The sequence below is a fragment of the Sapajus apella genome, unplaced genomic scaffold, assembly GCF_009761245.1.
Source record: "Sapajus apella isolate SASKATOON/1434 unplaced genomic scaffold, GSC_monkey_1.0 scaffold14, whole genome shotgun sequence".
Lineage (NCBI taxonomy): Eukaryota > Metazoa > Chordata > Mammalia > Primates > Cebidae > Sapajus > Sapajus apella.
In genome coordinates, this window is record NW_022436954.1 from 13,235,160 (window position 1) to 13,255,035 (window position 19,876).

Sequence of the window (19,876 nt, forward strand, 5' to 3'; positions counted from 1 at the left end):
CTGGGATTCAAACCTGATTGTTTATATTTCGGACTTAGAATTTTCAAACTTCCTCCACTTCCCTCAGCTTAGCCTCACAATGGTCCTGGGAAGCAGACAGGAGTTTCTGCCACTCACCCAAGGCCATACTGCACACGGGGGGAGATGTGGAACTAGAACCCAGCTCTCCCTGGGGCTTGTTCTGACACACAAAGGTCTGCATTGTGAAAGGACATGAAGGTCACACCTGTGGGCTGCCCCACAGTGTGTGGGCTTAGGACCCTGCTAATTCCATGACTGTGAATTTGCCTCGGGATGCAGCGTTTCTGTAAGAAAAAAAAGAGCTACAGAGCGTGGACAGAGGCGTTTGCTCCTGTTTCCATAGACACCACCCCCTTTGCTCATGCTATTCCTTCTTGTTAGAACATCTTCATCCCACGCTCTTACTCTCGCTGACTCATCATGTTTCACAATACGCTTGGATTTTTCTCTCTTCCGGGAAACGTCTGCTCCTCTCTGAAGGGAGATCAAGTGACCTTCCTCATATTCCCGGAGTACCAGGTGCTTCTCTATATCATTGCATTAAAAATTAGAACTGCATTCTCTCCCTCTGTCCCAGTAGTCTGAGAGCGCCTCAGGGGCGGGGACTCCCCTTTCTCTTCCTGGTGTTTTCTGCTGGCAACGCCTGCCCCTCAGTAGTAAGTGCTTGTTTTTGTGTTTTGTTTGTTTGTTTGTTGTTAGTTTTCTTGAGACGGAGTCTGGCTCGTTGCCCAGTCTGGAGTGCAATAGAGCGATCTCGGCTCACTGCAACCTCCGCCTCACTGGTTCAAGCAATTCTCCTGCCTCAGCCTCCGGAGTAGATGGGACTATAGGCGCGTACCACCCGGCTAATTTTTCCTATTTTTAGTAGAGATGGGATTTCACCCTATTGGTCAGGCTGGTCTTGATTTCCTGACCTCGTGATCCACCGGCCTCTGCCTCCCAAAGTGCTGGGATTAAGTGCTTGTTGACTGAGGGATGATGTAAGTGCTTGTTGACTGAGACTACTGATCAGGGGCAGGTTCGAATGTCTTTGTTCCCGCATCTCTACCCCTGTTCAGTGTCCTAGTCATTTCCGGCACATAGGAGATGCTGTTAAAGTTTACTGAATTGAATGAAACACAATTAATCGTTCTGCAAAATCTGAGCAGAGAAGTCACTGGGAATCAAAATACTCAGATAAAAACTATAAGCGGAGCACGGCGGCTCACGCCTGCAATCCCAACACTTTGGGAGGCCAAGCTGGGCGAGTTACTTGAAACCACGAGTTCGAGACTCTGTCTCTACTAAAAATACAAAAAATGAGCCGGGCGTGGCAGTGCGGGTCTGTAAATGTCAGCTACTCAGGAGGTTGCGGAGAGAACAGCTTGAGCCGGAAGGCGGAGGTTGCAGTAGCTGATATCGCCACTGAACTCCAGTCAGGGCAACAGTGAGGCTCTGTCAGAAAAAACAAAAACAGAAACAAAAACTGTGAGGTGGCAGGGCGCGGTGGCTTACGCGTGTAATCCCAGCATTTTGGGAGGCCGAGGCGGGCGGATCGCGAGGTCAGGAGTTCGAGACCAGCTTGACCAACATGGTTAAACCCCGTCTCTACTAAAAATACAAAAAAACAAACAACAACAACAACAAAACTGTGAGTTACTGAGATCACACACTAGTGCTCAAAATCTACTGATTTCCTTTCTCGTCTGGACTAAAGTTGGGTGGGGAAGGGCGAGAAGGAGGGTGTCGGCCCTCCCAACAAGTCTCATCTTCCCCAGATGCTGCTTGGTGCTCAGGGGCTGCAAGTAGTCTGTCCTTGCACAGAGGGGTGGGGACTCCAGCTGTGCATGGGGGCACACGCTAGGCCCACAGCTTGTAATGGACCAGCAGTAGTAAAATAAGGGAGGCGGAGCAGACTCTCTCTTGGAGAGGAGGCTCCGGAGTCCTTCTAGGGGCATCTCCCACCCAACCGTTTCCCAAACCAGCATACAGTAGGCACTTAGTGAATACTAAGCCCAGCAAAGGACTAAACGACTGTCGACCGAACCCCCAAAGCAAAAGAGAAAGGGTCTAACAGCGCCTCCTTGCGGTGCTCTTCTCCAAGCCACGGGGAGAAACGTTGCGGCCCGCGCGGAACGCCAAACAGCACAAAGAATCCGGGCCAGCCGGGGAGCGGCGCTCGGAGGGCACGGGTCTACGCCGTCCGCCACGCAGTTTCGGAGCTGGAGCGCTGGGCCCACGGAGCGAAGGCGGCAGGCCCGGGGGCTGCGGAAGCTCGCTGGGGCAGGGGATCGGGGCGGCGGTCTGATGGTGGAGGCCGCCGAGAACAACGGAGCTGCGTTTGCACAGCAAGCCCCCATCACTTACTCAGGGCGAGCGTGTATTTGGGGCGGCGTGCAGGGGGCTGACCGAGACCGGAGAGCTTCCAGCCGAGGGGACCGGAACCCGGATGAGCGCCCCCCAAGCGCCCCTGCGCGCTCGCGGCCGGTGCACGCGCCACCCGCAGGACTCCAGAGCCGCGCGCCCAGAGGCCCGCCCCCGTCTCCCCACAAAGACCGTGAGTTCCGGGTCCGAGCCCTTCACTCGGGGATCCGGCGGCCTCCTGGCCTCGCTGGGGCGGGTGCGGGGAGGTCCACCCACTGACCGCGGGAGGAGGGGTGGGCGGGGCTGCCGGGGGTGGGGTCCTCGGGGAGGGGCGGGGCGCGCGGTGTTGCGGGTCGGGGCTCGGTCCTGCTGGAGGCTGCTGGTGCCACACACTCGGTCCCGAGATGACGGCGAGCGTGCGAGTGGCGAAGGTAACCGCTTGTAGGATGACCCCTTTCTCTTGGCTCCCCTTGACCCCCCACCCCGCCCCGTATTCCCGCCTCCCTCCATCCCCTCCACGGTTCTCCAAGCGCATTTATTTATTTGTCTGGGCAACTGCGCTGGCCGAATCCCTGTCCTCCCCGCCCTCTATTCAGAGGAGGAGACTGGCCTGCATGAGTGACCAGAGCTGGAGTTTTGGGGGCTTGGAGGGCCTATGGGGCGGGGATGTTGCTGGCTCCTTGAGCTGTATGCGTGGTGAGGATCAGCCGGCTCCCACCAAACTGGTTTCAATTTCGATTTTCCTGCCTGAAACTTGTGATAAGAATGGAGTGCATCTCCAGTGCTGGAAGTGTTCTTGGCGTCTTGGTGCCAGGCATTCTGCTACTGCTGGTGGTGGGTTATGAACACGAATGACCAGGATGAAGTCCTTGCCTTGGCATAAGCCCATGGCCCATCCCACAATTTGATGCCTGCATTACTAGAGTACTGAGAAACAGGAACTGCTGATGAGAATTTGGGGCAAAGTTCCCTGGGTATTCTCTGGAGGAAAAGATGCGGAGGCGGACCTGGAAGGCCTCTTGGAGTAGGTGGCTTGCATTCGTGAGTTCTGCCGGTGTCGAATGCCTACATGTGCTGGCCCTGTTCTAGGAGGTGGGGGTGGGGCGGGCAGACATGAACACAAATCCAGTCCTTGTTGAATTTTATTCCAATCAGGGACACAATCTGAAACAAGACCTGGAAGGATGGGGAAGGGGCAGTTTCCTCCAGAAGGTGGAAAAACCCAGGGTGCTACCCTCAGCCTCTGAGAAGAAAATGCCCTCAGACTGCGACGCCCAGAGCAGGCTTGGCCCAGAACCTACATCTGGAGGTTGGCAGCGAATGAGGCAGAGGGCCTTTCCAGCCAAGTGGGAGAGAGATGGGAGCCAGAATTTATTGCACTGGAACCATTAAATGCCAAACAGTTTACTCAGTTACTTCATCTAATTCTCACAGCAGTTCTGTGAGATAAGTAATACACATCCGCGTTTTACAAATGAGGAAATTGAGGCGCAGAGAAAATAACTTGGTTGTCCAGAGTCTTTCAGTAAGGAGCAGTGGGACTGGCATATGAAGCCAGGTCTGCAGGCCCTTTTAATGGCCTCTCTACTTTCATTTTCTGTTCCTCTGAGTCAGGTGATTTCCTAATGGGCAGTAGGAAAGAACTGTGTGTTTTAAGTTGGGTTTCAACTTCCTCAGGCTTTGGGAAAGTTTTGGCAGAACTCACCGTAAATGGATAAAGTCCAAGGGTGCCCAGTTAGAGTCAAGTCAGGAAAATGTCTATTCCAGATCTCTGGTCAACCTGGGACTTCGTTCTTGCCAAAGAATCACGGATGATAGTGAAACTCTTCCGAAACGCAGATGCTTCCAGTTTGGGGTAAAGATAAATGAGGGATAAAGATAAATGGGGTAAAGATAAATAGACCCTGGGTGGAAGGCAGCAGAAGCAGCTTATTGGTTGAACAGCGATGGAACACAGACTAGAGATAGGAGGGGGCATGGGATGTGTTTAATATTATATGTTGGGGGCGGGGGGAAGGCAGAGGAAGTTCAAGTGTTTTACAGTGTTAAAGGACCCTTTCCCAACTGTGGATTGGGTTTGGAGAGCTTCAGCTTCTCAAACTCAACACTATTGACGTTTCCGGTCAGATAACTCTTATGTATCCGTTGTATGTTTTTAGATTTGAGGTTACTGGAGGTTTGCAAAAATATCTTATAACCTGTTATTTTATTTTATTTTATATTTTTATAAAGATGGGGTTTCACCGGGATGGCCAGGCTGGCCTTGAACTCCTGACCTCAGGTGATCCACCCACCTTGGCCCCCCAAAGTGCTAGGATTACAGGCTTGAGCCGCCGCGCCCGGCCAACCTGTTATTTTAAACTGATGACAGGTTAACACTGATTGCATAAACAAACAAGCAAAAAGAAAACTAATAAAGGCCAGGCGTGGCATCTCACTCCTGTAACACCAGCACTTTGAATGACTGAGGTAGGCGGATCGCTTGAGCTCAGGAGTTTGAGTCGAGGCTGCAGTGAGCTGTGATTGTGCCACTGGACTCCAGTCTGGGTAACAGAGTAAGACTCTGTCTCAAAAAAGAGAGAGAGAAAGAAAGAAAGAGAGAGAGAGAGAGGGAGAACCTAATAAAAACTGTATACTTTAACTTTGTCTTTCTGCTTTTTAACTTTTTGTTGTTTCTATTTATTTTTTATTGTACTATCTCTTGAAAAATTGTTGTAGTTATTATATTTAATTGGTTCATCTTTTCCTCTTTCTACTTAAGATACGAGTAGTGTACACACTATAAAAACAGTGTTTTACTAACCTAGGTTTTTTTTTTTTCTTTTTTTTTTGAGACGGAGTTTTGCTCTTGCTGCCCAGGCTGGAGTGCAATGGCACGATCTCGGATCCCTGCAACCTCTGCCTCCTAGGTTCAACTGATTCTCCTACCTCAGCCTCCCAAGTAGCTGGGATTACAGGCGCCCGTCACCACACCCAGCTAATTTTTGTGTTTTTAGTAGAGATGGGGTTTCTCCATATTGGCCAGGCTGGTCTCCAGCTCCTGGCCTCTGGTGATCCACCTGCCTCAGCCTCCCAAAGTGCTGGGATTACAAGCATAGCCACCCCACTCAGCCCTAATCTATGTTTTTCTGTGCATTTACTATTAACAGTGAGTTTTGTGCCTTCAGATGATTTATTTTGTGTGTGTGTGTGTTTTTTTCCTTTTGGAGACAGAGTCTCACTCTGTTGTCCAGGCTGGAGTGCAGTGGTGCAATCTCAGCTCTCTGTAGCTTTCATCTCCGAGGTTCAAGGGATTCTCCTGCCTTAGCTCAGCTTCCAAGTAGCTGGAATTATAGGCCAGCTGGGATTACAGGCCCACCACAACGCCTGGCTAATTTTTGTATTTTTAGTAGAGATGGGGTTTCGCCATGTTGGCCAGGCTGATCTCAAATTCCTGACCTCAGGTGAACCACCTGCCTTGGCCTCCCAAAGTGCTGGGATTACAGGCATGAGCCACCGTGCCCAGCACAGATGATTTTTTATTGCTCGTTAGCTTTTTTTTTTTCTTTTTTGATTGAAGAGCCCCTTTTTAGCATTTCTTATAGGACTGGTCTGGTGTTGATGACATCTCTCAGCTTTGTTTGTCTGGGAAAGTATTTCTCCTTCATGTTCGAAGGATATTTTCTTCTTTCTTTTTTTTTTTTTTTTTAAGAGATGGGGTTTCACCATGTTGGTCAGGAGGCTAGTCTTGAACTCCTGACCTTGTGATCTGCCCAGCTCGGCCTCCCAAACTACTGGGATTATAGGTGTGAGCCACGGTGCCCAGCCTTGAAGGATATTTTCACTGGATATACTATTCTAGCATAAAAGATTTTTTCCCTCAGCCATAATTCATTTAAATATGTCATCCCACTCACTCTCTCCGGGCCTGTAAGATTTCCACTGAAAAGTCTGCTGCCAGACATAGTGGAGCTCCATTGTATATTATTTGTTTATTTTCTCTTTTTTTTTTTGAGACGGAGTTTCACTCATGTTACCCAGGCTGGAGTGCAATGGCGCGATCTCGGCTCACCGCAACCTCCGCCTCCTGGGTTCAGGCAATTCTCCTGCCTCAGCCTCCCCAGCAGCTGGGATTACAGGCACGCACCACCATGCCCAGCTAATTTTTTTTTTTTTTTGTATTTTTAGTAGAGACGGGGTTTCACCATGTTGACCAGGATGGCCTCGATCTCTTGACCCCGTGATCCACCCGCCTCGGCCACCCAAAGTGCTGGGATTACAGGTGTGAGCCACCGCGCCCGGCCTGTTTATTTTCTCTTGCTGCTGTTAGGACCCTTTCTTTATCCCTGACCTCTGGGAGTTTGATTATTAAATGCCTTGAGGTAGTCTTCTTTGGGTTAAGTCTGCCTGGTGTTCTATAACCTTCTCATATTTGGATATTGATATGTTTCTCTAGATTTGGGAAGCTCTCTGTTACTATCCCTTTGAATAAACTTTCTAGCCCTGTCTCTCTCCCTACCTCCTACTTAACGCCAATAACTATTAGATTTGCCCTTTTGAGACATTTTCTAGATCCTGTAGGCATACTTCATTCTTTTATTCTTTTGTTTTATCTGTTTTCAAATACTCTGTCTTCAAGCTCTCTAATTCTTCTGCTTGATCAATTCTGCTATTAAAAGACTCTGATGCGCCGGGCGCGGTGGCTCACACCTGTAATCCCAGCACTTTAGGAGGCCAAGGCAGGTGGATCATGAGGTCAAGAGATCGAGACCATCCTGGTTAACATGGTGAAACCCCGTCTCTACTAAAAATGCAAAAAATTAGCTGGGCATGGTGGCGCGTGCCTGTAATCCCAGCTACTCAGGAGGCTGAGGCAGGAGAATTGCCTGAACCCAGGAGGCGGAGGTTGTGGTGAGCCGAGATCACGCCATTGCACTTCAGCCGGGGTAACAAGAGACGGAGTTTTGCTCTTGTTGCCCAGGCTGGAGTGCAGTGGTGCGATCTCAGCTCACCGCAACCTCTGCCTCCCGGGTTCAAGAGATTCCCCTGCCTCAGCCTCCTAAGTAGCTGGGATTATAGGCATGCGCCACTAAGCCTAATTTTTGTATTTTTAGTAGAGATGGGGTTTCACCATGTTGGCCAGGCTGGTCTCAAACTCCTGACCTCAGGTGATCCACCCACCTCAGCCTCCCAAAATGCTGGTATTCTGTACAGGCATGAGCCACTGCGCCCGGCCTCAATTGCAATTTTCAACTCCAGAATTTCTGCTTGATTCTTTTTAACTGTTTCAATTTATTTGTTAAATTTGTTGATGGAATTTTGAACTCCTTCTCTGTGGAGGAAATATTGAATTTCTTTGAGTTTCCTCAAAACAGCTATTTTGAATTCTCTTTCTGAAAGATCACGTATCTCTGTTTCTGTGGCGTTGGCCCCTTGTACCTTACTTAGTTCATTTGGTGAGGCTGTGTTTTCCTGGATCATCATGAAGCTTGTGGATGGATGTTTGTTGGTGTCTGGGCACTGAGGAATTAGGCATTTATTACAGTCCGTAGTCTGGGCTTGTTAGTACTCATCCTTCTTGGAAAGGCTTTCTAGGTATTTGAAGAGGGTTGGGTGTTGTAATCTAAGTTTTGGTCATCGCAGCCGTGTCTACACTGGGGGGACTCCAAGCCTGGTAACACTGTAGTTCTTGCAGACTCTTAGAGGGTACTACCTTGGTGGTTTTGGATAAGATCAGGAAGAATTCTCTGGATTATCAGGCAGAGACTCTTGTTTTCTTCCCTTCCTTTCTCCCAAACAAATGGAGTTTTACTGTCTGTGCTGAGTTCCCCGGAGTTGGGTGAGGCGACATAAGCATCCTTATGGTCACCAGAACTGGGAGTGCACTGGGTCAGACCTGAAGCCGGCACCACACTAGGTCTTGCCCAAGGCCTCCTGTAATCACTACCTGGCTATGCCCTGTGTTCACCCAAGGCCCTAGGGCTCTACACTCAGCAGGTGGTGAAGCCAGCCAGGCTTGTGTCCTTCCCTTTAAGGTGGTTAGTTCGCTGCCGGGCCCCAGACAGGTCCAGAGTTGCTGTCCACGGGCCAGGGCCTGGAGTTTGAAATTTTAGAAATCTGCCTGGTGCTGTGTTCTACTGCAGCTAAGCTGGCACCGAAACCACAAGACAAAGTCATTCCCACTCTTCCCTCCCCTTTCCCCAGACATAGGAGTCTCTCCCCGTGTCCACCACCACCATGGGTCTATGAGGAGTAGTGCCAGGGTACTGCTGATGTTTGCCTAAGGCCCAAACGCCCTTCAGTCAGCCTGTGGCGAATGTGACCAGGCCTCAGGCTCACCCTTCGGGGCAGCAGTCTCCCCTCCTGTTTGGCCAGATAATTCTTTGTTAGGATGTTTATTAGCATCTCTGGCCTCTACCCACTAGATGCTAGTAGCACTCCCCTAGTTTGTGACAATGGAAGAATGTTCCCGCATATTACCAAGTGTCCCTGGTTGGGTAAAATCGCCCCTGGTTGAGAACCACTGGTTTGTACCAATTCACTGTTCCAGAGACATGTGACCTGCCCTTGAGTGTCTTTGTATCTTCCCCAACAAGAAAAGGCCTGTAGTCCCACAAGATGGACCCTAAAAGACGGGCAGCATTCCTTCATCAAATACAGTTGAGAAGTACTGCATGCTGTGGGCTCACATCTTGGGCAATCTCCATACCTAATAACATATTAAAGGCTCTGGGAGGCCAGGCGCAGTGGCTCACGCCTGTAACCCCAGCACTTTGGGAGGCTGAGGAGGGCAGATCATGAGGTCAAGAGATCGAGACTATCCTGGCCAACATGGTGAAACCCTCTCTCTACTAAAAAATACAAAAATTGGCTGGGCATGGTGGCTCATACCTATAATCTCAACACTTTGGGAGGCCGAGGTGGGTGGATCACCTAAGGTCAGGAATTCAAGACGAGCCTGGCCAACATGGTAAAACCCCATCTCTACTAAAAATACAAAGAATTAGCCGGGCATGGTGGCAGGTGCCTGTAATCCCAGCTACTTGGGAGACTGAGGCAGGAGAATCGCTTGAACCTGGGAGGAGGAGATTTCAATGAGCCGAGATTGCGCCATTGCACTCTAGCCTGGCGACAGAGTGAGACTCCAAAATAAATAAATAAATAAATAAAAAGTGGTAAAAGGCTCTGGGAAGTCCTACGGTGAAGAAACCTCTTTAGCTTAGATTTCCCAAATGCACTTGACCTTGAACCCTTTTCCTGTACTACCTGTTAACCTCCTGCAGGACATACTATACACATTTGCTCCATCTGGGTCCTCTGCCCTGGCGCCTCTCTCCCTACTGTATGTCTGTACATGTTCATATAATCACATTCATGTTTCATCCATTACTCTACTGAAATTCCCGAGGACTAGGTCCTAGCTCAGTTAAAGGTCGGTAGAGGATGCTCAGTAATGGCTGTTGGGAGAATTCAGGGATGTTCAGGTGCTTGGGCCGTAGTTCTGGGAAGGTGAGTCACTCCTCTCCCCGTTGTTTCTCTGCTTCGTGTGTAGAGTTCTCCGCTGTGGTCTGCCGGAGTCATTTCCCTTCTTCAGCCCGGATCTGACCGAGTTTGAAGGGGTGGGTGATGTCTTTGCTGTAGATGCTCAGTGGATGATTATGGAAGGAAGAAAGGAAGAGAGGAAGGGAATGAGAACCTAGTGACTTTCTAGGAAGAAAGCTAGAAAGCAGACAGAGGTTAAGTACCCTGCTTTCAGGAGAAAAGCCCCCCAGAGCACTTACTCCCAAGTTTTAATATCTGGGAGAAGTGATCTGCTTTTCCCTGCACCTGGTACCTACGTGTAGCAGAGATTGTGGTGAGTCCACAATCAGAGAATTCACTTAAAGCACCACGCCCGATACATACTAAGTGCTCACTAAATGTAGGCTCTGACTTTACCGGCTTCTGTTTCTAGGATGTCCAGTTTTGGGCTTAGGACAGCTTGCTGCTGCGGCAGGGGGAGGGGACCGAAATAGGAAGGACTAGGACAACTGCCCACTGACTTGTACCCCCTGCAGGAGCTGGAAGATCTTCAGAGTAAGCCTCCCCCGTACCTGCGGAACCTGTCCAGCGATGATGCCAATGTTCTGGTGTGGCATGCTCTCCTCCTACCTGTGAGTATCCGTGGGGATCATGGCTTTGGATTGGGGACAACTTAGGTGAGGGGCATGGGCAGGGAGGGTTAGGACCAGGCAAGAATTTTCCCTGCCTTAGGGTCCTTTGACCGGAGGTTATCATTGCTGGAGGGGGCCTCTCTCTGAATTGATTGCTTCTGAGGTCCAGGTACTTCTGAGGTTCATCTTCTGATGAAGATGCTAAAGGACTTTTCGACTTAGTAGGAGACCCCTTCCTCAAACCAATGGCCACCAAGCTCACCACAGAACTTCAGGAGATAAGCAGCATCAAAAAGAAAAAGTAAAGATATCTTGGACCTTTGTCAAGGGGTAGGGGTAAGCTTGCAGCTTCCCACTGTTGGTAGAATTTGCTCCCGCAAACCTAAATTGTATTTTGCTTTTATTTATTCTTATTTCAGAAAATTGTTACATATGAAAACACAAATAGCCCACTTCTACTGTTCTTATTTTTCTCTGTTTATTATTTGGTATTTTCTTTTTTTGTTTTGTTTTGTTTTTGAGATGGAGTCTTGCTCTGTCACCCAGGCTGGAGTGCTGTGGCATGATCTCGGCTCACTGCAACCTCTGCCTCCCGGTTCAAGCGATTCTCCTGCCTCAGCCTTCTGAGTAGCTGGGATTACAGGCCCCCGCCGCCACGTCCGGCTAATTTTTGTATTTTTAGTAGAGACGAGGTTTCACCATGTTGGCCAGGCTGGTCTCAAACTCCTGACCTCAGGTGATCCACCTGCCTCAGCCTCCCAAAGTGTTGGGATTACAGGCGTGAGCCACCATGCCTAGACTATTTGGTATTTTCTTGATAAAGTTTCTCTGAAAGCAGTATTCCAAAATACCTATCAGAGTGCAAGATCTCTCTTTCTTTTGTCTGATTATTCGTGACTAAAGTTACTTTGAGAAATTTATCTACGCTTTTGGTTATTTGGAAATAAAATTTAAGACATTGAACTTTTTGCTAGTCAAAGTTCTTTGGAATATCATGGGAACAGTTCATCTTATTATTTAGGATTTGGACCCTTTTTTTCTTTTTGAGGCAGAGTCTCACTCTGTCACCCAGACTAGAGTGCAGTGGCGCGATCTCAGCTCACTGCAACCTCCACCTCGTGGGTTCAAGCAATTCTCCTGCCTCAGCCTCCTGAGTAGCTGTGACTACAGGTGTGTGCCACCATGCCTGGCTAACTTTTGTATTTTTAGTGGAGAAAGGGTTTTGCCATGTTGGCCAGGCTGGTCTTGAACTCCTGGCCTCAAGTGATCCACCTGCCTTGGCCTCCCACAGTGCTGGGATTACAGGCGTGAGCCACCACACTCAGCAGGATTTATACTTTTTATGGACAATGCAGTGTCCCAGGTTGTGTTATCTTCTCTTTAAACTGACCTGTAATCCAGAAAAATGGACAAAAGCTTGAGTTAGGTCAACGTTGGAACCTCTGTCAAGTCCCTTGGGTTACTGTATTGAAATGATTCCCCTTACCTGGCTTAGAGTGAGGACACCTGTTCTAGGCCTCAGGTGCCAGGAGAAGATGCTCAAAGGAGCACCAGGGACTGATTATATCTCCAAGGAGACCAGCTTTGAAATGATGAAAGTGAAGTGGGGATGATAGGAAAACCTAGGAAAGGTCTCGTTTGGCAGAATTCTATAAAATCAGAAGACCTCAATGGCTGGCAAGACCAAGGTGGCTAAGTGTGCCCCAGACAGTGGCCACAGATTTTCCAGCCATATGGGGGTCCTGAAGAAGCATGATAGTTGGGAAGAATACCAGAGCTGGAGGACTAAAGGTTGATGTAAGTCATCAGCTAAGGGGGCCTAAAGGTGCATGGTGAGGCCGTAGTAAAGGAGGGAATGATTGACTGGCAGAGGAAGGAGAACCAGGAAAGGTCTTTGGGAATAGCAGACAAATTCCCCCTCAAAGGCTCAGTCTCAATTTATGTGTTCACCAAAGTGGCCCCACTTGTCATAGCTTGGTCATAGAAGGTTTCAGCTTGATGAGTCTTTTTTTTTTTTTTTTGGTACAGAGTCTTGCTCTGTCACCCAGGCTGGAGTGCAATGGAGCAATCTCAGCTCACTGCAACCTCCATCTCCCAGGTTCAAGCAATTCTCCTGCCTCAGCCTCCCGAGTAGCTGGGACTATAGGTGCCCACCACCACGTCCGGCTAACTTTTGTATTTTTAGTAGAGACAGGGTTTCACCATATTGGCCAGGCTGGTTTCAAACTCCTGACCTTGTGATCCACCCGCCTTGGCCTCTGAAGTGCTGGGATTACAGGCGTGAGCCACCGCGCCCGGCCTCGATGCGTCATTTGAAGCTAATAGTAAGGGTGCTCATTCCTTGAGAGTCTCCTGTGGACCAAGTGCTGTTTTATCCTCTCAACCATCCAATGAGGAAGGTTGTCTTCCTTTTAAAATTGCAGAGATCGAAACCAAGGAGGTTAAGTAACTGGTCTGTGTTCACTCAGAATAAGGTAGTAGGAGTGGAATTCAGCGGACTCCAGGGTCTTCTCTCTTAACCACTCCATGAAAAATGAATAGTTTTCAAAATTTTTTAAAAAGTAGCAGCTGGGCACAGTGACTTACGCCTGAAGTCCTAGCACTCTGAGAGGCTGAGGTGAGTGGATCACCAGAGGTCAGGAGTTTGAGACTAGCCTGGCCAAAACTCTTTTTCTTTAGTAGAGACAGAAACCCTGTCTCTACTAAAAATACAAAAATTAGCTATGCGTGGTTGTGGGCGCCTGTAATCCCAACTACTCAGGAAGCTGAGGCACAAAAATTGCTTGAACCTGGGAGGTGGAGGTTGCAGTGAGCAAGACTGCGTCATCGCACTCAAGTCTGGGTGACAAGAGTGAAACTCTCTCTCAAAAAAAAAAAAAAGGAGCAAAATACTTTATTTAACCTAGTACTTAGAAGGTAGTAGGACTTTCTCAACTGACTGTAAGATACAGTATGGAATCCTCTGGTCCAAATTCTCCATTTTACAAATGAGGCAACTGATCCTCAGAGAAAGCTCAGTCACACAGCAAGTCCAAGGCAGAGCTGGGACAGGTCCCCAGAGCTCTCAGCTCCAGGGCTCTGCTACCTCCTTCCTCTGTTAAGACCTACAAAGCCCAGAAAGAAGCCCCTTCAGACAGGACACACTGATACCCTCTCCTAGTCCGTTTGTGTTGCTGTAAAGGAATACCTGAGGCTGCGTAATATACAAAGAAAATATGTTTATTTGGCTCAAGCTTCTGCAGGCTGTACAAGAAGCGTGGCACCAGTATCTGCTTCTGGTGAGGCCTCAGGAAGCTTCCACTCATGGTGGAAGGCAAAGGGAAGCTGTGCATACAGATCACATGACAAGAGAAGTAGGGGAGAGAGAGAGAGAGCAGGTGCCAGGACCTTGTAAACAACCAGCTCTCTCTGGAAGTATTAGAGTAAGAACTTCCTTATTACTGTGAGGATGGCACTGAGCCATTCATGATAGACCTGCCCCCATGACCCATACACCTCCCACAAAGCCCCACTTCCAATACTGGGGATCAGATTTCTTTTCTTTTCTTTCTTTTCTTTGAGACAGAGTCTTGCTCTAGAGCACAGAGCGAGACTCATTGCAACCTCTGCCTCCTGGTTTCAAGGAATTCTCCTGCCTCAGCCTCCTGAGTAACTGGGACTACAGGTGCACGCTACCACGCCTGGTTAATTTTTTGTATTTTAGTAGAGACGGGGTTTCATCATGTTGCCCAGGCCGATCTTGAACTCAAGCTCAGGTAATCCGCCTGCCTTAGTCTCCCAGAGTGCTGAGATTACAGGCCTCAGCCACTGCACTGGGCTTGGGGAGCAAATTTCATGAGACTTGAACATGAGATTTGCGGAGACAAACATCCAACCACAGCACCTTCCCATCCTGCTCTGAGGCCTCTGCCCTTGGCCTTCTCTGACTGATAGGTCCAGCGTTTTCTTCTTATTTACTTACTGAGACCATAAGAGCTGAGATATTTTCTTTATCTTCCTACTAGTTACTCCATCTCTTACCTCAACGCGCTCAAGATCACTGTGGTTTCTATTTTGCCCATTAAGGAGGAGGAGCTCTGAAAATCTTGACTGCGTAACCACATATGCCATTCTTGCTGTCTTTTGCTCTGTCCTTTCAATAACAAAGGCTCTGAAAAGATTTGGTAATTTGGAATCAGCCTGGAGGCCCCTGTGTTCTGCACTGGGGTCACCCAAGTTCTGGGGTTTCTCCCTCCTAGGGAGGTGGCTCACGCCTGTAATCCCAGGACTTTGTTTAGCTTATTTCCCTCAGTATAGTGTCTTCAGGTTTCATCCGTGTTGTAGCATACATCAGAATTTCATTCCTTTTAAGGCCAATAGTATTCCCTTGTGTGTATATGGCACGTTTTGTTGACTGATCCATTGATGGACACTCGGTTTGCTTTCACCTTTTGCCTATTGTGAATAATGCTGCTGTAAACATTGGTATACAAATACCTGCTTACTTTCAGTTCTTTGAGTATATACTCAGAGGTAGAATTGCTGCATCATGTGGTAGTTCTGTGTATAATCTTCTGAGAAACTGCTATACTGTTTTTTTGTTTGTTTGTTTTTTTGTTTGTTCTTGACTCGGAGTCTTGCTCTGTCACCAGGCTGGAGTGCAGTGGTGTGATCTCAGCTCACTGCAACCTCTGCCACCCGGGTTCAAGCAATTCTCCCGCCTCAGCCTCCTGAGTAGCTGGGAGTACAGGTGCTCGCCAACACACCGGGCTAATTTTTGTATTTTTAGTAGGGACAGGGTTTCACCATGTTGGCAAGGATGGCCTCGATCTCTTGACCTTGTGATCTGCCTGCCTCGACCTCCCAAAGTGCCGGGATTACAGGCGTGAGCCACCGCGCCCGGCCTGCTATATTGTCTTCCATCGCAGCTGCACCATTTTATTTTCCCAGGCTCTTGAGTTCTTAGGATTTTCTCATTTTCTCCATTTCCTCACCCCCATTCTACTGTTCTAAGAAAGGATGTTCCATCCTTTTCTTCCATAATCTCAGAAAGCCTTGAAAACTGAGATGGTTGTTAGAGCCCATCTAGGCCATCTTTATCCACTCTTCAAATGAGGAAACTGAGGCCTAGAGGTGGGAAGTGGCTCACCTGTGGTCACACAGCACAGGCCAGGATCGGACTTCTCTGCCTCCCAGGCCAGTGCCCTGTGGTGATTCCACACTTTGAGTAATCCATAACTCAACTGTCAAATGAATGCAGGTGCCGTGCGTACCTTGGGCCGTGATTCCTCCTGGGAGTGAAGCAGATGATACCTGGGACCCTCGGATGGGGGCAGGAGTGGGGGAAACCAAACCAGAGCTTGATCCTTTTTCTCTCTGCACAGGACCAACCTCCCTACCACCTCAAGGGCTTCAATGTGCGCATCAGCTTCCCCCAGGAGTATCCGTTCAAGCCTCCCGCGATCAAATTCATAACCAAGATCTACCACCCCAACGTGGATGAGAACGGACAGGTTTGCCTGCCCATCATCAGCAACGAGAACTGGAAGCCTTGCACCAAGACTTGCCAAGGTGGGGCTGGGCTTTGCCTGGAGGAGGGACTGCTATTGGAGGAGGAGAGATTACTGGAGAGGGGGTTCACAGACTTACTCTGAGCTTGAAAAGCCCAAAAAAGAGGAGATAAAAACTGTGAGTCTTGTCTGAAACTACTGTGAGATAGAAGGGGTGCTTCCTGGACAGGCTGACCTCCTCCTGCCTCTGTTTCTATACCTGGGCAGTAGTGACAGAAGAACTTTGCCATGGTTCATAGGAGAGGCAGCTTGGCTGCACTGGGAAGGGCTCGGGATAAGAAAGCACCCTGTTCCCTCTGTGGACTTTGGGCAAGTTTTCGATCCTTTCTGGGACTCTGTGTCCTAAATGACAGTGGAGGGAACTGGTCTAATAATGATAACACCCGTCACTCAACTGAGCACTGTGTGAAGAGCCTCTCAGGCCGACTTCATTTGTATTTCCTCCACAACCCTGTGAGGTAGCGTTGTCATGTTTAATAGACCCGGACATTGAAGCATGTGAGAGGTGAAGTGGTTGCCTGAGCTCATACAGATGGCAAATGCCAGCACTTGGTGGCTCACTAGCCACGTGTGGCCGTTGCAATGGCGGAACTCAATTCTTTTTTTGAGTCAGAGTCTTGCTCTGTCACCCGGACTGGAATGCAGTGGTATAATCTCGGCTCACTGCAGCCTCTGTCTCCCGGGTTCAAGCAATTCTCCTACCTCAGCCTCCTGAGTAGCTGGCATTACAGGCATGTGCCACCATACCTTGCTAATTTTTGTATTTTTAGTAGATATGGGGTTTCGCCCTGTTGGCCAGGCTGGTCTCGAACTCCTGACCTTAGGCGATCTGCCCACCTCAGCCTCCCAAAGTGCTGGGATTATAGGCGTGAGCTACCACACCCAGGCAGAACTCAATTCTTAATTGTACTTAATTTTAATTCTTTTTTTTTTTTCTTTTGACCCAAAGTCCGTCTCTATTGCCCAGGCAGTTTAGTGGTGAGATCTTGGCTTACTGCAACCTCCACCTCCTGGGCTCGAGCCATCCTCCTGCCTCAGTCTTCCAAGTAACGGGGACTACAGGAGCATGCCACTATGCCTGGCTAATTTTGTATTTTTTGTAGAGACCACGTTTCGCCATGTGGCGCAGGCTGGTCTTGAACTTGTGAGTTCAAGCCATCCATCCGTCTTGGCCTCTCAAAGTGTTGGGATTACAGGTGTGAGCCACTGCTCCTGGCCTGATTTTAATTCATTTAAATTTAGATGCCCGTGTGTGGCTAGTGGCTGTCATATTGGACAATGCAGCTCTAGAGCCTGTGGCTGAATCAGTGGGCTATTCTCCATCTGGATTAGCTTAGGAGTTCTTATCTGGGGAAACAAAAGTCCTTAGGTTGGTGGGAGGGGGAGCAAGGAGGAGTGGTTCTTGGATGAGCTTCAGGAGGTCTGGGAAGCACTCTAAGTCAGCACTGTCTGTGTGGCATGTGAATGTGTGCGTCTGTCTAGGGAGATGGGCTGCTACCTTCACCAGGTTCCCAAAGGCATCTGTGAAAGATGAAGAGCCAAGGGCAGTGGTGGTTTTGTCTTCAGCCTTAGACCCCTTTTGCCCAAGTAAAAGTTTATTTGGACTCTCAATATACTGGAGGAAAACAGAGTGGTTTTTGTTGAAATGGGGATAAGACCCAGAAACCTCACTTATCTCAGTGGCCCCTGTAATGAGGAGCTTCTTTGAAGCTGTGGGATGTAGCTGTTTGAAAACCACTGATGTTTGGCTGGGTGCGGTGGCTCATGCCTATAATCCCAGCACTCTGGGATGCCGAGGTGGGCGGATCACGAGGTCAGGATTTGAGACCAGCCTGGCCAAGATGGTGAAACCGTGTCTCCAAAAAAAAAAAAAAAAAAAAACTTAGCTGGGTGCGGTGGCGCATGCCTGTTGTCCCAGTTACTCAGGAGGCTGAGACGGGAGAATTGCTTAGAGCCCGGGTGGCAGAGGTTGCAGTGAGTCGAGATCCTGTCACCGCACACCAGCCTGGGCAACAGAGAGAGACTTTGTCTCAAAAAAGAAAACCACTGGCCGGACACGGTGGCTCAAACCTGTAATCCCAGCACTTTGGGAGGCCGAGGCGGGTGGATCACGAGGTCAAGAGATCGAAACCATCCTGGTCAACACCGTGAAACCCCGTCTCTACTAAAAAAAAATACAAAAAATTAGCTGGGCATGGTGGTGCGTGCCTGTAATCCCAGCTACTCAGGAGGCTGAGGCAGGAGAATTGCCTGAACCCAGGAGGCGGAGGTTGCGGTGAGCCGAGATCGCGCCATTGCACTCCAGCCTGGGTAACAAGAGTGAAACTCTGTCTCAAAAAAAAAAAAAAAAAAAAAAAGAAAACCACTGATGTAATCAGTCAGGGCCTTGGGTGTCGACAACCAAGAGTGGGTGGGGCATTTGATCTGGTCATAGAGTCATCTTAAGCTATGGAACCTTTCCCCCAAGGAGTGGGTGTGGAGTGTCAGGGCACTGGGAATGGGCAGCCGTGACCCCCTTCCCTCTGCCCTGATGTCCTGATCTGGCCTGTCTCTCCCCAGTGCTGGAGGCCCTCAATGTGCTGGTGAATAGACCGAATATGGCAGAGCCCCTGCGGGTGGACCTCGCTGACCTGCTGACGCAGAATCCAGAGCTGTTCAGGAAGAATGCTGAAGAGTTCACCCTCCGATTCGGAGTGGACCGGCCCTCCTAACTCATGTTCTGACCCTCTGTGTACCGGAGCCTCTGTGTGGCAGACGGACACACCTCATAGACTGGGGCCAGAGCCCCTTGATGATCCATTGCCCCACTCATGTTTCCCTTCTTAGGTTGTTAGTCATTAGTTTGTGTGTGTGCGGTGGATGGAGGGGAGCTGTGAGTGTGTGTGTTGTGTGTGGACCCACTCTCGGGTTCGCCTTGCCACACCCTTCCCACACCCTTTGCATCCCCCAGAGCCAAGGGATTGAAGTTTGCAGAGTTATAGGCCAGTTCTCCACCTTAAAGAGACAGGTCACCCGGCGGCACACTTGCAGGAAACGAGCCCAGCCGCCCACTCAGATCCCCCTAGGGCTCAGGCTCGAGGGCCTGGCGACAGTGGCGTATATGGGTGGGAGGCACATGGAAGGTACCCTGTTTACAACTGAGTCAGCCAAGCCACTGATGGGAATGTACAGATGTAGGTGCTAAGCCTTTTATTTTCCACGGGTGAGTCACAGTAGGAAGAATCAAACCTCCATCCTGAAAATCTGATCGTACATTTCGAAACCACTTGCTGTCGTGTTTGGTTGCCAGTTCCTGGGACCAGGCCTCAGACTGTGAAGTGTGTGTCCTCCAGGATCCAGTCCAGGGGGAGCCATAGAAACCACATTCTTGCTTTAGCCATTAAAGTCAGAGATGAATTCGGGAGTGCAGCTGAGTCTGACGAGGGGATGGGGTGGTTTCATCAGGACCAGAGAGGACTGGGGATTTAAGCTGAAATTTCTCACCTTGCTTCCCTTGGATGTTCCCCAAACATCATAAGGAGGTTGGCCATGGAAAAATAGGCCATCCTTGGATAGAGGAGCTTTCAGAAGGTCCACAGGGATGACATCTCCATTTCCTTTCCTTCCTTCCTCCTGCCCTCCTTTCCTTCCTTCCTTTCTTTGTCTTTCTTCTTTCTCTCTCTCTTTCTTTCTTATTTTGAGACAGCATCTCACTCCATCACCCAGGCTGAAGTGCAGTGGCGCGATCTCTGCTCACTGCAACTTCTGCCTCCTGAGTTCAAGTGATTCTCCTGCCTCAATCTCTCGAGTGGCTGGGATTACAGACACCTGCCACCACGCCTGGCTAATTTT

General features: G+C 49.4%; 1 protein-coding gene across 2 annotated transcripts; it reads left to right on the forward strand.

Moving 5' to 3' along the window:
• The first annotated feature begins 2,106 nt into the window (after window positions 1–2,106).
• UBE2L6 (ubiquitin conjugating enzyme E2 L6) lies at window positions 2,107–19,448 on the forward strand. 2 transcript variants are annotated; one of them, XM_032283369.1, is made up of 4 exons: window positions 2,107–2,557; window positions 10,401–10,496; window positions 15,860–16,046; window positions 18,605–19,448. In XM_032283369.1, the coding sequence occupies exons 1-4, from the start codon at window positions 2,450–2,452 to the stop codon at window positions 18,754–18,756; spliced, it is 543 nt and encodes a 180-aa protein (XP_032139260.1). In that variant the 5' UTR covers window positions 2,107–2,449; the 3' UTR covers window positions 18,757–19,448. The 2 variants fall into 2 exon arrangements, with proteins under 2 accessions (XP_032139260.1, XP_032139261.1); XM_032283370.1 differs by lacking the exon at window positions 2,107–2,557 and adding an exon at window positions 2,599–2,795.
• Window positions 19,449–19,876: the final 428 nt, after the last annotated feature.